This window comes from Drosophila montana, unplaced genomic scaffold (genome assembly GCF_035044405.1).
Source record: "Drosophila montana isolate Dmon_TW-CO22-7 unplaced genomic scaffold, ASM3504440v1 contig_3200_1, whole genome shotgun sequence".
Taxonomy (NCBI): Eukaryota; Metazoa; Arthropoda; class Insecta; order Diptera; family Drosophilidae; genus Drosophila; species Drosophila montana.
Window position 1 is genome coordinate 8,975,646 of NW_026998080.1, and position 15,661 is coordinate 8,991,306.

The following is a 15,661-nucleotide window of genomic DNA, read 5'->3' on the forward strand; positions in this document are numbered from 1 at the left end:
TGATTGCTTTATGGGATTTGGATGAACTTGGCGGCACGTGCCGCTTGGCATTTAGTTAATTATCGCAAATTAGCCAGCCATTGCGGCACAAATTGATTGCCGGCCTGCTTAAGTATTCCAATTTGGCAAGAAAAACATTAATTGCAAAAGTACTTTAAAAAGTTACCAAAGATGAAGATTGCCTGAGGATATTGGTTGAATATTTTTCAAGTAATGTCGAAAGAATTGCAGAAGATTTGCTGAGGAATGCCAGCAAAAGGATAGACAATGGGAGACGACTGCTAGGCTAGATTAGTATAGAAGAATGGCGGAAGAATGTGATAATAAGCCCAGAAGAATGCCACAAGTGGGCTGAAAGAATGCCAAAAGAAACTTCAGTAGAAATCTGAAAGAATATTAGAGAAAATAAAATACTTGAAGAATTCCAGAAGAATGTCTGAGGAAAATTTGAAAGGATCCGTTTTGGGACATGGTGCCAAAAGAATTCTATAAAAGATTCAGAGGTACGCCAAAAGCTTGTCAAAAGAATGATAGAAGAATTTCCGAATGAAGCCAGAAGAATTACAGTAGTAATCTAGAAGAAGCCTAGTAGACTGTAAAGATAATAATTTCTGCAAAATGTATGAAAAATTATTAAAGATATCTAGAAGAAACCCAGACGAATGCTAAAAGAGAATGGTAAAAGTATTTCTGAAAAATGCCAGATGAATTAGAAAAAATACAGAAGAGCCCCAGAAGAAACCTTGAAGAATGAAGACTGAAGAATGTCAGGAGAATAATAAGAAAATTTCTGAAATATGCCAGAAGAATAACAGAAGAAATCTAGAAGAAATACAGGAGATTGATAAAAGAATTACTGAAAAAATGCTAGAAGAATTACAGAAGTAATATAAAAGAAATACAGAAGAAACCCAGAAGAAACCTAGAAGAATTTTAGGAGAATGTCAGGAAAATTATAAGAGAATTTCTGAAAAATTGACAATTACATACAGAAGAGACCCAGAAAAATGACAGAAGAAAAGGGAAGAGAAGAGCAGAGAAGAGAGTAGAGCAGTCTAGAGAGATGTGTTGAATTGAAACTCATATGAATTCTGAGAGAATTCAAAATTGTGCTTAAAAATGAATGATTGAATCTAAATTCAGTTTGTCGTTTACATTTGCGGAAAATGAAATTTCTTGGCTTTGTTCTCGGCTTTAGGGATGCAGTGCAGCCTGCACAGCTCGGCACTCGGCACTCGGCACGCAGTGCTCAGCTCTCATTTCTCAGTTCTCAGTGCTCTTGGCTCAGTTCTCAAATTCTCGATAGATGCAGATACGTTTGCCAGGTATCATGTTTATTTAATTTGATGAATTGGCGCAGCGTGTCACATAAATTTGTCCATTTTAAAAATGCACAAAAGACACTAAATTTGTCGGTTGTTTGCCAAGGCAGTCGGACACAAATGGCCGCCGGCAGCCGCCACCAGACGACACTTGTGTAGACCAAGGGGGGGGGGGGGGGGAATAGTAGGGGGGGGGGGGCGTGCAAGCTCCTTGACCTGGCCACGTAGCACATACGTCTCAACACCTTGGCAAATGAAAAGAAATTGCCGACATCGATAGGTATTGTATGGAATGCAGCTGCCCAAACGGGCAGCTTTTCTTCTTTTATATTTCTCAACCTTAAAAATATAGGTTTTTTTTTTGTTTTCTTATATGCAACAATTTCCCTGTTGTGCGCTTGCGGCACGTGAGCGGCATCCACATGCTGGGCCACAGCCTTCAACTGACAACATACTTCAATGCAATTGCATTTAAATCAGTTGGCTGTGTGTGAGGTAAGTGGTGAGAGAGAGAGGGGGAGGGAGGCGGGGAGAGGGGGGGGGGAGAAGCAAAGGCGTGTGTGTGTGTGTGAGTTGAAGTCCTTTCGTGTGTTGCCGCCGTTTGCGCTGCGCTCATAAATTATGCAAAATTTTTTGGAGTCAACAGCACATACTGCACAAGTGTGTGTGTGTGTGTGTGTGTTGGTGTGTGTGCTGGTGTGTGTGTGTGCGGCGTATGCTCCATTTGTTCATTTCGAGACCAATAAAATGAAACATTTCTAAGTAGTAAATATGCAACCCATCGACATTTTGGACCCGTGTTGTCTGCGTCTGCGGCTCGTAAACTGTCCGAGGCATTTGCAACAAGAGCCAAACACCCTTTGGCTGCCCAGTAATTTTCCGTTTTCCATTTTCCGTTTTTCCATTTTCTATTGCGCTTAATGAATTGCTTGTGTGCGGTTTGCAGCGGCCCTCAAAGCATTTTGAATATGCATAAGCACAACACTTGGCCAATGCGTTTAACTAAGTTTACAATATTTTTGAACATTTTTTCTTACACTTTTTGGTGTTGTTCTTTTTTTTTTTTAATTTTATTTTTTTTTTGTTTTTTTTGTTTCATTTTTTTTTGGAATTTTTCCCAACGCCCGCAGCTGAAAGTGCAACACAAAAGTTTTTGTTTGGCTGTAACATAATATTTTACTCAAAGCGCACAAGAATATAAAAAATATGTTTTGGACGCAGCCCAAAAAAAAACAGAGAAGCGCAATAGATAGTCAGAGAGAGAGAGAGAGTGGGAGAGGGGGAGAGGGGGAGAGGGGGAGGGGAGTAAGAATAGAAAAAACAAACGAAATGGCTCGTGCCATGTCATGTTTTTTGATGCACGCCCGCGCTGCCAACGGTCCGGCATGAAGTATCCTGTTTCCCAAGTATCCTTTTTCATTTTGTCATGTCGCTCAGTGCTTTTTTTCCCAGCCTCCTCCTGCTGGCATTTCCACTGGCCGTGGACAAGGCAAAAGTATTGAGGCATAAGTAAAAATTGCTGTACCATTTGCTCAAAAACTGCTGCCCGAATCGTCGATGTGGAAGCAGCAGCAACAGCAGCAGCCAAATGAACGCCTCAGCTTTAAGTTAAGACAATGGCCGAAAATAATGCAGCCAGAAAAAAAAAGGAATAAATATGTTGCTGGCATGCCACAGTGTGTCGCACGTGTAAATTAAGTCAGCGGAGTGATAAAAGAAATTAACAAAATTCGACATGAAAGTTGCTTTGGTTATTTCTTTGATTATAGTAATTATAATAAATTAATAATATATGTTTATATCTATTTTTATACCCTGCAATCATTGAAAATGTGTAAAAAGGTTATATTGGGCTAATGCAAATTTATACAACTGGCAGAAGGAAGCATCTCCGCTCCCATAAAGTATATATATGCCTGGGCAGCATCAATAGCCCAGAAGAAATACCCATGTCCGTCCGTCTGTCCGTCCGTCTATCTGTCCGTCCGTCTATCTGTCCGTCCGTCTGTCCATCCGTCCCTCCGTGTGTATTAACGCCACGAACTCACAGTCTATATGGTAGAGTATATAGGATCATGTTTATTGAATTTCAAATAATGCAAGTTGTATACTATACCCTTTAATAGGTAAAAAGTGTGTTTTTTCTATAAGTTGGTTCATGGTATCTCCGAGTCTGGCATTTCCTACTAAATCTTTCTTACTTGTAAATATATTTATATAATTACGATTATATAATTCCTTTGTCTTCTTCTTGTTTTGTTTGATTCTTTTGTATATATATGGTCTCTATAAAATATGGAGACGATGTTAAGTAAGCGAGGCTCATGGCTTATGCTACAATTAAAGCCAGTTTTGCAGTCTTCTGCAAGTCTTATTAAGTCTATTCCCATTTAAAGTGAAGGCATCATTTATAGTTTATTTTCATATATTCCAATTATAATGTTTCCTTTATGCTCAAAGGCTTGATTGTCCTTGGCAGCAGCCTTTAAGTGTGTATCTCTTGGGGTTGATGCGCTGCAAGTGCTGGCAATCTATTTAATTTGGATAGCTTTGTTTGGCTGGATTGGCGCTTCAGTCAAGCCGCAAAACTTTTAATCAAGCCGCTAATTACATTAGTTTTAGCTGTGGTTCACTGCGAAAGCGGTTGCACGAGAGATTCGTGTTGTTGCCAGCACATTTGATAATATTCAATTATTTCGAGGCGTGCATTGTGCTGACTTTGGCATTGATACACACGCACACACACACGCGCGCACACACACACACACACATGCAGACAAACAGACAGACAGCCAGGCGGAAATAGGAAATGTTATTGTCGTTGCGCATACGCCCCCATGGCCGCGTCCCCAACCAGCTCCATTTGCTTGCTGCGCAAAAGTTTTGGCATAAAACAAAAATGTGATTTACATGGGGAAACGCAGCTAACAATGCGACTGCTATGTGTGTGTGTGTGTGTGTGAGTGTCAGTGTGTGTGTGTGAGTGTGTTGTGTATTGGCAACAAAGAACATTTCATGTTAAACAGCTGGCAGCGGCTGTCGGAAGCCGCCGCCGTGCAAAAACTTGCACACAATGCCACACATGGATGCTGCACTCGACTCACGACTCTTTGCCTCTTATCAGTGGCTGTCAAAAAGTTGGCTTACCCCCCGCTCGGAGCAGCCCTGCTGCAGCACATTGAGACAACGACAACCTGTTGCCAAGTTAATGAAAACTCAATCGCAGGCAGTTGGCGCAAAACTTTTCAATTGAATTCGTTTTGCTGTCTGCTTTGTATACATATATGTATATGTATAAATATATATTTTGTAAGTCAATTTGAACGCGTCTCAGCTGGTGAACATGATCTTTCTACAGCTCTGGTGGACCCTAATGGTGCTTACAGGCACCACCAATACCCTGGCACCGCAAACCGAGCCGCAGGCGGGCAGCGAACAATTGCGCAGCTTTCACAATTCGGTGAAGGAGGCGCATGAGCAGCTGCACGAGATTCGCTCGAATTATGGCGATGTGCAGGGCGCCGAGCTATATAGGCATAGGCGGAACAGCATTGACGATCTGTTGGCCAGTTTTGCGCAGGCCGGCGATAAGGAGATGGCTCCGGATAAGGATGATAAGGAGCTGCAGCAGGCGGCTGACGATTGGTTTCGTGATATTCAAGCGGGCGTCGTGCATGTAGGGGAAGTAGCCAGAGGCGCCGGAGGAGCCGGAGGAGCCGGAGGAACAGCACCAGCAGCAGTTGAAGATGCAGTAGCAGCGGCAGCAGCTGGCGCAGCAGAGGAAACCTCAGCGCTGGTTGATTCCCCTGGCAAATACTCACGCGGCTCGGATAAGCTCAAGTCCAGGGTATATGGGGACAGCTATGGCAAAGCCATGGAGCAAACCGAGGTGGGCAAGGTTAAGAAAAAGTACAAGGACCTAACGGATATGAATCTGCCCGTTAAACATTTGCCCGAGCAGCAGCCGTACGAGGTGATACGCGGTGGCGCCACCGAGCTGGATATTAAGCTGAAGCATGTGCAGCGGCTGCTGCACAATCAGGAAATGGAGCAGAGTCGAGCCGATGACAAAAAGAATGGCAAGCCAAACAAGGAGCCCGGCCAGCTGCAACAGTATGGCAATGAGCGAGTGCCAGATGGTGTCTACGAACAGACGCTGGCACGCCTCCAAGTCTCGCGCGTGCCCAATCCCAACAATTTGTCACACGAGGCCAACTACAAGCTGTCCAAGATCGAGCAAGAGGCAGCCGAACAATCGGCCAAAACGCGCTATCCCACCGGCATTCTCAAGAAGCGCAGCACCGCCACCGGCTTCAATCCGATGAACGAGATCAAGCTGAAGACCAGCAACAGGCTGATGCGCAAGGGCATGGGACCCTCGCTGCCCAGCAATGCGCTTACCGATACGCTGCGCGCCCATTATGTCGATAATATAATCATGCGACGCGAGCGGAAGCTGGAGCGGGAGCGTCAGAAGGCACAGCAGCAGCAGTTCCAGCAGCAGCAGCTGGATGGCGAGGAGAAGAATTCCCTGGTACCATCATATGATGGTACGCTCAACGCTCTCGATGGTAGTGACGGCTCCAGTCTGGATGCTCCAAATGTCCATTTGATGGACAACACGCCCCAAAGCTACGATTATCGTTTGCCACACTTTGAACAGTTCCCCGCACTTAGCCAGCAGCGCAGCTTGCCCAATCTGCGGGACTATGCGCATGCGAATGCCAAGCTAAAGGTGGAGCGAGATCGCTTCAAGCGTCATCCGGAGCAGCTGCTGGAGACGGATGCGCAGCTGGAGCAGGGTGAAGCTGCCTTGGCTAATGCGGAGCAGAGTAAGGACAAACTGCATGAGGCGGAGGATCTGATGGCAAAGCTGACTCCTGCTGCAGCAGCAGGCGAAGACAAAGTGCAGGCCAAGCTGGACTTGGCAACAGGCACTGAGGCTAAAGTGGAGCAACAAACAGCAGCTGTCAAGGCCGAAGCCGTCGATCCCATTGTGGAGCCCAAGCCGCAGGGTCACACACAAGTCAAGGAGACCGCAACGGATGTCCAGTCAGCGGAAAAGCAGCTGCAACCGCTCAATGTTAATGAGCCCAAACAGCTGCAGGCACAGCCGCAGATGCAGATGACGAATGTGGACCAGAGTGAAGTCAAATCGCAGGTGGTGGACAAGGCGCAGCCGCTGGGTCAGCTGGCGGCCAAGCAAAAGGAAGACGGCCTACAGAAGACCAGCACTGGCAAACTGAAGCGAGAGGAGCTGCGAAACGTGGCGGAGCTGGAGCCACGCAGCGGCATCTGCAAGAGTCATCCGGATGCCGTAGTCAAGCTGCTGGCCAATAAGATCTCACAGCATTCCAGCGACAAGGATCGCGACAAGCGTCATATCAAACGCTGGAGCTGGCACAGAGTGCATCGCCAGAAGGTCAGCCGTAATGCTAACGTGGCCAATGAGCCACATCATAAGCGACGCAGCAAACGCTCTGTGGACCAGCCGCCAGTGGAGACACAAGCGGAGCCACAGTCATCAGCACAGTCGGATGAGCCGGCAGGGCCAGAGGCGCAAGCGGAGATACAGACTGGGCCACAGTTGGTGGAGCCACAAACACTGTCAGAGGGACAGTCGGATAGACAGTCGGATAGACAGGCGGATAGACAGGCGGATAGACAGACGGAGGCACAGTCCGAGTCCCACTCGGAAGGACAGTCGGAGAATCTGTCGGAGCTACAGTTGGCGGGACAGTCGGAGGGGCAGTCCGAGTCGCACTCGGAGGGTCTCTTGGAGGGTCAGTCAGTGCCGCAGTTGGGACCAGGGTCAAGAACTAAAAGACATCCAAAGTTGGAGCCACAATCCGAGGCACAGTTGAAGCAACAGGCAGACGCCCAGACCAATGCGCAGTTGGAGCCCCAAGCACAATCTCAGTCGGAGGAACAGTCGGAAGGGCAGTCAAATAGACAGCCGCAATCCCAGGCACAGCCGGAGTCACAGTCGGAGGCACAGTCGGAGGCACAGTTGAATCCACAATTGGAGCCACAGTCGAGATCGAAAAGATATCCAAAGTTAGACGCACAGTCCTATCCACAACTGGAGCCACAATCTGAGGCGCAGTTGGAGCCGCAGCTCTCGCCGCTGGCCCAGTCCGATCTACAGGACGTCACCAAGCGCAGCTCAAAGCTGTTGGATTCCTTTGAGGATCATAATGGCAATCGCGTGCGTTTTGGCAGCTTGGGCAACGGCATGTTGACGCTGGAAACCGAGGAGGATAACGAGAGCGACGGCCTGCCCTATCCGCGACATCAGCGCTCGAGCTTTAAGAAAGAGCAAGCAGCACAGGAAGTGGGCACCTTTGACAGCAATACGTTCTCCAATTCGCGCTATCAGGTGCCCATGATGAATCAGCGCAACAATAACTTGCCCTATCAGCAGCTACAACAGCTGCCGCAGCCGCAGCAGCAGCAGCAGCCTAGTGTACCGCAGCAACAGTTGCTGCCGCAGCAGCTGCAGCCATGCCAGCCGCAAGTGCTGCAGCGACAACAGCTGCAACAGCCGCAACAGCAGCAGCAGCTGCAGCAGCAGGTTAACAGTTTAAAGGCCAACTTTAATTTGACGCACCTGTTCAATGAGCTGGCCAAGCTGCAGAAGCCGACAATGGCGCAGCAGCAGCAAGAGCTGCAGCAGCAGCAACAACAGCAGCCACAACAGCAACAACAGCAACAACAGCAGCAACAGCAGCAACAGTTGCATCAGCAGCAGCAACAGGCACAGCAACAGTTTTTGCCACAGCAGCATCAGCAGCAGCAGCAGCAGCAGGCGGCGGCAAGTCTGGAAACGAATCAGCTGAAGCCGTTGTATGGCGTGCATCGTTATTTTGGGCCGCTCTTTAACAAGGGCAACAAGCTGAATGTCGTGAATGATCCTTGCGTGACAATAACACCAGCAGCGGGAGCGGGTGCGGGAGCAACAGCTGCTGCAGTCGGCGGCAGCACCTTAAATCCGGACTGTGTGCCCATCTCAACGGATGCAACGGCAACGAGTGCAATGCCAGCCTCGGAAGAGCAACATTCATCGAATGCCTGCAACAGTCCCGATGCCGTCAAGCTGAATGTATCCCTAAATGCGCGCGTCTGCTCCGATCCGCGGACCAAGCAGATCTATGGCAACGGCTCGATTTGTGTGCAGCCAAGCCAGCAGCGACTCAATGCGGATGCCTACTATACGCTGCAGGATGCACTGGTCGATGACAACGATGAGGACTTGGACAGCGAGGAGCGTTACTCGCGGCAGGCCAGGCAGCGCAGCGAGGAGGAGGACTGCAAGGATAAGGATAAGCCCAAGACGAAGACCAAAAAGAGTAAGTCGTCGGGCGGCAAGCGGGCCGAAAAGAAAAAGTCGGCTGCCGCCAAAAAAGCTAAAGCTAAGCAGGCCAAGAGGTAAGTGCCGGGGTGGGGGGTAAACAGTTGGCCCGCAACTAAAGCCAATGCCCAGCAGCAACAACAGCCACAACAACAGCAGCAGCAGCAGCAACAGCACCGGCGATGCAGATGCCAAGTCCAGCGGCGACTGCTCTGGTGGCCCTCGCAAATGGGATCTAAACGAACCGTATTCCGACAATTATAACAAGCTAATAACGGGTCGGCTGTCTCAGGATATTGTGACTGCTGTCTTCGATATGGTCGGCAATGATCCCAGCCTGGATCCGATGGTCACGGTGCTGGCGCGTAACAACAAGTGCGCCATGAAGCATCCCAAGAACTTCTATCAGATACGCAACAATAAGAACGAGCATGAGCTGCAGGAGAAGGAGGAAATGCTGCGTCGCACCATGGAGTCCATTAGCGATATTATCGATAAGCAGATGCAACAGCGCAATTGCATACCCTTGCGTCCCGATCTGGTCGAGTTCTACAACATCATCATGAAAACGATGGCCGAGCAGCAGAAGTCGCGGGACAAACGTGATGCCAATTTGCGTGTGCTCGCCGATGATTACAATCAGCAGGTGCGCATCCTGGAGCCGGCGAACATTGAGCAAAAGTCACGCATTGTCAAGAAGCTGTTGCGCCAGTACGAGGAATTGCCGCTGGAGGAGCAACAGCATGTGGCCACTGTGCGGGACGAGCTGCTCATGGATCTCATCTATTTGCGCAAAATGTCGGATACGCTGGAGCGCGAACAGCGCGATGCCCAGCTGCGGAATGTGCTGCTCAAGAGCAGCATCAGTGACGACGTCAATGATCAGCCGGCTTATCAGGATTATACGCCACGCTTTATCAAGCTGCTCAGGACGGCGGAGATCTTCAAGGAGGTGGGCGAGCAGCAGGCAAGGGCTTTCATTGGTCTCTAAATGCAATATTTTCTTTTCTGTTTTTCTCTTCATTTGATTATTAAAATTATTTTATCTTTATAATGTTAAGGCCGTTCGAGGAAATTAGACGGGTTTAGTCATTCAATAAACATTTTCCACTTATTTTCCGACCGTGAAAGTGAGATTTAAAATTATTCACTAAACAATATATTTTTACGCCAGATTAAGGTTTGTCTTTCAAGGATTTATTTTTAAAGACAAATTTTAATTTACACTCGTGTTGTATTTTGTATGATTCCATTTCGAAATTCACCTCTTTTGGTGGAAAATGATTGAAAAAATGCTTTGTGGGAAAATGTACAAATGCAAAAGTAAAGTGGAAGGAAGTATGCTTTACTAATGCGTTTCTTTATTTTTCCACATTGCGTTTTTTCATTCATATTCCGCCAAAAGCGGTGAAATTTCAAATTGAATCTATACAAAAACGTACTTGCTTTCATCCATTTTCCGCTAATGGAAGTGATTGTTTTGAATATCTGAGAAAAGAAAATGTTTAATTTTGTGCGTGAAGATTTAAAGGTGGATGGATGTATGTGTCCAGTTCTAGATGTTCGTGATCAAATTTGTAAAAATAAGCTTAAAGCTTTTGTTCAAAGAAAGAGGATTTCTTCTCTCATAAATCTAATAAAATGTTTTATATACATCTTTTAAAATAAATTAATTTTGTTTATTTAAAAAGTCAAACGAATTAAAAGCAAACAATACATTTTTGTGTAATGAAATTAAGCTAAATTAAAAAATCCCTTGTTGAATTAAGAAAAAAAGTCAGCTCCTGGCACAGAAATAGTTGACTCCTCCCTAGCCAATATAATGAGTCAGACCCAGGTTGGCGCCAAAGTCGGATCTGCCGTTAAGCGGACCGCTCATCCACTTGGAGGCGGTGCTGCTCAAGTCCACGCGCGTATTGCGATCCTGCGACTGCCAGAGATTGGCACGACCGGCCAGCTCCAGCTGTTTGCCAAAGCCGGGTATATTGCTGTGCGTCACACTGGCGCCATGCCCGTTGATATGGGAATAGTCCAGGGCGGCGCCATTGCGATCGAACTTGTAGCCGTTGGCCAGCTGATTCTGTGAGGCGAATGCCTTGGCATCCACATTGTGAACGCCATCGTTGAACAGATTCGCAATTGCCGTCTGCTGCAAGCTGTCCCGCACGCCCGGCGTGTGCGTCTTGGTCAGCTCCGCGCCCAGTCCCTGACTGTGTTCAATAGAGATTAGTTGAGCTGTTTGACCCAGAAGCCGTCCACAAAACTTACTTGTTGTAGGCCACAGTGGCGCCGCTGGTGACGGGTCCTCTGGCTTCTGTATTGCCCGCAGCAAACACCTGGCCAATTAGATTGTGGTCCGGCGTGCCGACGGCCTTGGTCAGATCCAGGCGTGCATCAGCGCCGCCCGCTGGATTGGAGGCAAGCGCGCCGCCCAACACCTGTCGGCGCACACGTACCGTCGGATAGTCGACCAGGTGCGCTGGCTGTGGCTGCATCGGTGCGGCATAAACGCCCAGCAGCCCAATGCAGCTGACAATGATGCAGGTGACAAACATTTGAGTCATCTTTTTGATTCGATTTGGTTTGATTTGATTATTGATTTGATTGCTTCAAGCTGTTGCGGCTGATTGCTGATGCTCTGTTGGAGTTCACTTGGCTTTTATACCAGCTGCCTAGTTTGCTGCCGATGCTGCGGCTGCTGCTGTGCTTCCCTATCACGCTGTGATTTACATTTGTTTGAACTTGTTTGGGGTGGCCTTTGCTGATAAGGCGCCGCGGCTTGCGCTACGTTTCGGCTGTTTTAGCTAGTCGGTGATTTACATTGCAACAAAAGTAGAAGAAAAGCCCCGCTTGTAGCTTGAACCCGTGACTCAGTCCGGCATAAGCCAGATCGTTAAGATCAATCAATATCTTAAGAATAACTAAAAAGTATCTCTATCTTCGGCACACCGAAGTTTTAATACCCTTGTAGACATTTGCCTTACGGCTGATGAAAATATCTTGGAAAATAGAATACTTTGCCATACAAAAACTCATTTTCAAGCAATTCCTCCTATAGATGGTATATAATATAGAGTATAGTAGAGCGATATATTGATAAGATTTGGCTCATATATAAGCAGCATAGCTTAACTAGTAAATGACTGGTTGCACCAAGATATCTCGTTAAGCTAGAAGTTTTTTATATAATAACTTAATTTCTTGCCTATCTCTATCTCTATCTATAGAACAGTTTGTACTGACAGACAGACCGACTGATTGCTGATCAACGCACAGCCCAAACTGTTTGGTAAGAGGGTCGAAATTTGTCACCTCCATAACTCGGTAAAAACTTAACCGATTTTCATAAGGTTTGGCTTTTTGATCATGGCTTGGCCTCTAGATCAATTTTGCATCTAAATCTGGGAACATTATTTTTGGACAAAATTCATGTTAAAATGGTAACCTCAAATATCCTATAGACATAGTAGACATACATAGATCAAAATTTCCCTTTCCCATAGCTCGGTCAAATCTCGTCCGATTTTCATAAGGTTTGGCTTTTTGATCATGGTTTGGCCTCTAGATCAATTTTGCATCTAAATCTGGCAACAATATTCCTGGTCAAAATTCATATGAAGGTCGAAATTTCCCACATACAAAATACCCTATTTATCCCCATTCAATAGGTACACGGTATAATAAAATATCACTATAATCCATAATACTTTCTGGAGTCGGAGCTGATTCCTTCTCCCAGTTGCGTCCATTTGCACAAAAACAATATACCCCATTTAGACACTTTCAAATTGTACAGGGTATTATAAAAACTTTTTTTATATACATACTACCTTATGCTATAAGTCGGATCTGCTTCATTTAGCCAATTTGAAAAAAATCAATATACCATTTTCACTCTTATTCAACTGTTACAGGGTATATTTAAAAATAAGTTGAATCCATAATAACTTATGAAGTCGGAGCTGGTTCATTCTGCCTGCTGCATAATTTGCACAAAATCAATATACCCCATTTGCACATAACAATGTGTACAGGGTATAATTAAATACAATTTGAAATCCATAATTCTTAATGTGGATTGAGCAGATTCTTTCTACCTGCTACCAAACATTTGCACATAGCCTATATACCCTACTATCCCTTATTCAAAGTGTGCAGGGTATAATTATCAATGCCTTTAATCTGGGCCTCAACGGTTTCATACTATGAGACACTTGAAGGGAATTAGTTCTAAAATCTTTTGGCAAATCAATTGGTGTATTGAAAATAAATTCAAAATTGTTTGTGTATGTAACAAATGTGAAAAACTCTGATTCGATTAACTCAAAAAACGTAACAGAAAAGAAAAAAATAAACAGAGTTAATTGAGCAATTGCGACAAAATGCATTCGTTGTCCGATTGTTGGCTTCATATGCTGTTACTCCGGAAACAGATCAGCCGCAAGAACAAAAAGCTGTTGAGATACAAATGGCAGGCACGTCAGCGCCTGAGCTCGATGCGCCATATACGCCAAGAGCTGTTGGACAATCTACGCGCACTGATCGACATGAAGCTGAAGGATACCAAAATGTTGGCCATGGTCCATACGAGGGCGCAGTTCAGCCGCATGTGGCAGATGTACACAATATGGTTGCGCAAATGGCAGAGAAGGCACAGAAGGGAGCTGCTGAAAGTTAAGAGTTTGCGCAAAGAGGAGCGCATATTGAACGAACATCTGCGTGAATTGCGCAAACAGTTTAGAGTATTGCCCAAGCGAAAGCGGTTGCTCGCACACGCCGTTCGCATGTTCCAAAGGGCCTTCCGCAAGCGTTATAAACGTAACGGCGTCTGGGCCATGAGCTCGGCCCATTTGGAGTACTGCAAAGCGGAAGCTGAGCAGATACGCAAATATCTTCTGGGCGGCGTACGGAAGGCTGCTGATAGGCAATGGCATTCGAATAAAGATAATATCAGTGAGTTTAGCACCTTTTGGGATACCGAAGTGTTGCGCAAGGGGCACGCAAAGCACAAGCATCATGCGCATCATCATCATCCTCATCCTCATTTGATAGCCCAACACTTTGAAATACCCGAATTTTTCATACCGAAGCCATATCGCCCGAAGCGTAAAGTTAAGCCCAGGGAGTCGAATGTTCGTGCCAAGCACGTTAAAATCAACTCTCAGAATAAAATGTTCTCGGTCAAGCCATTGCTGCACTTTAAAACGAAGATCACTAAAATGAACAAATCGGCCGTCGAAACGACGAAAACGACGAAAATGAAAAAGCCCACACGTTGGGCGCATCATCATATGGCATTAAGACGTCACAGAACCAAGCCGAGACTGAATATAACAGTGAAGGAGATGCTGGACTTGGATGTGGATCTGAAGCATAAACTGCCACCGAGAAGAAGCACGAAGCCAGTCTTTGGCAGCGATCAGTTGATGAGATTCCAACAGGAAATCGACGCGATACGCAAATCGGCAACAACATTTGGCGGTCTCGGCCGCGCTTCAGTGCAGAGTCGCCGTCAGAGTTCGTCGAGCACACGCAACTCCCACATGAAACCCTTTGAGCCGGTGAAGGGGAAGACGCCAGAAAAACTCCGTGTCAAGATATCGAAAATGCACAGCTTGATGCAGGACAAGGAGCCGGTAAAATCGCCGCCGGAACCAATAGCCAAACCAGCCAGACGGTCAAGCGTGGAGAATTGGTTGTCCACGGCCGACGAGAATTCGCAGAGAGATCTGACTACGTTGGAGTCGAGCATTGCTGTAACACCCAGGGAACGTGTTACCGACGATGTTAATGAGCTGTTGCGCAATAAATCTGTGCCCGCCGGCATTAGGCAGGCACAAAAGAATGTTGCCCAATGGCGACTCTTTCTGACGAATGCGTCCGGAAAGAAACGGCGTGCCGGACAGGAGTTAATGAGTATATTGGAAACGGAAGATATTGCTAAATATCGCCCAATTCAGGCGCTGCTGAAGGACGTGATACTGGGACCCAGCATGATGGACATATTGGCCGACATGACCCAAATTGTCACCGCCGTGCACAAGCATTATATGTGGAAAAATCTGGCCAGCATCTATCAGGATCTAAAGAGCGTGGGCATACCCAAGGCGGCCATATTTAAAATGTTGCGCGAACATTATCTGAAATATATCAATGAAATTGTCAGCGAGGCCATACAAAAGGGGGCCAAACTATCGTTGAGCGATCAAACCCTCCAGGGCAGCCCCATGCCGCGCCAGGACAGCAGCGATTCCTTCGATCAATATCTAGATGATACGATAGCGGAGCGTGCCGCGGTAAATGAGCGTATTATTAACGATAGGTTGGCGCGCAAAAGTAGAATCGAATCGTTGTCCCTGGTTGAGACGCGTTGGAGCCAAATCTCATTGGAGTCCATGGCCTACAGGCAGCTGAAGCGCATGGATGATCGGTACTCGACGCGCTATATACAGAGCATATTGGCGGCTCATGCCAGATACTTTAGCCAAGAGGACAAGTGCTCATCGAAGGTGTCGGTCGACGATACGCTCAGCGAGCGGCTACCTGGCGATAGATCGCGCCGGGGCGAACGCAACAAGGGGCTGCGGCAAGGGCAGCAGCAGCAGCAGCAGCAACAATCGAGGAAGCGCAAAGTTTGCCTTCAGCGTTTGTATTATGAGCCGCGTCGCACCTGCCGCCAGCGACAGGCGGATGAGGAGTGCGCCCCGTGCGAATGCGATGCGGAGCAGCTGGAGAAGTGCATACGCTGTGGCATTGAGCTGCCGCATTTGGCCAGCAGCCCGGAGCCGAGCTGCATTGATCTGTGCCTGTCCACGCACACGCTGGCCGCCTGCGTGCACAATCCGCAGATGTTGCAGGCCGCAACGGATATCTGTCATGTGTGCGGCTTTGTGCACGAGCCGCAGGCGCGCTGCCCCATGGTGGACGGAGATGTTGCTACCGATGGCGCCTTGCAACAGCTGCGACGGATCAAGCAGTATGCGCTCTG

The 15,661-nt window shown here is 47.1% G+C and overlaps 2 protein-coding genes across 3 annotated transcripts; one reads left to right on the forward strand and one right to left on the reverse strand.

Moving 5' to 3' along the window:
• Positions 1-4,590: 4,590 nt before the first annotated feature.
• On the forward strand, positions 4,591-9,727 carry LOC135431942 (alpha-protein kinase 1). 2 transcript variants are annotated; one of them, XM_064687369.1, is made up of 2 exons: positions 4,591-8,750; positions 8,806-9,727. In XM_064687369.1, the coding sequence occupies exons 1-2, from the start codon at positions 4,666-4,668 to the stop codon at positions 9,662-9,664; spliced, it is 4,944 nt and encodes a 1,647-aa protein (XP_064543439.1). In that variant the 5' UTR covers positions 4,591-4,665; the 3' UTR covers positions 9,665-9,727. The 2 variants fall into 2 exon arrangements, with proteins under 2 accessions (XP_064543439.1, XP_064543440.1); XM_064687370.1 differs by having other exon boundaries at positions 4,593-8,750; positions 8,809-9,727.
• Positions 9,728-10,330: 603 nt separating this feature from the next.
• On the reverse strand, positions 10,331-11,305 carry AttC (Attacin-C). The gene is made up of 2 exons (XM_064686901.1): positions 10,942-11,305; positions 10,331-10,883 (listed from the first exon to the last, which is right to left on the reverse strand). Exons 1-2 carry the CDS (start codon positions 11,235-11,237, stop codon positions 10,484-10,486), a joined length of 696 nt encoding a protein of 231 aa, XP_064542971.1. The 5' UTR covers positions 11,238-11,305; the 3' UTR covers positions 10,331-10,483.
• Positions 11,306-15,661: the final 4,356 nt, after the last annotated feature.

Coding starts and splice junctions, on each gene's coding strand:
- LOC135431942 (XM_064687369.1), top strand. CDS start 4,666: ATGATCTTTCTACAGCTCTGGTGGACCCTAATGGTGCTTACAGGCACC. Junction 8,751..8,805: donor AAAGCTAAGCAGGCCAAGAG/GTAAGTGCCGGG, acceptor GCCAATGCCCAG/CAGCAACAACAGCCACAACA.
- AttC (XM_064686901.1), bottom strand. CDS start 11,237: ATGACTCAAATGTTTGTCACCTGCATCATTGTCAGCTGCATTGGGCTG. Junction 10,884..10,941: donor GCCACTGTGGCCTACAACAA/GTAAGTTTTGTG, acceptor TATTGAACACAG/TCAGGGACTGGGCGCGGAGC.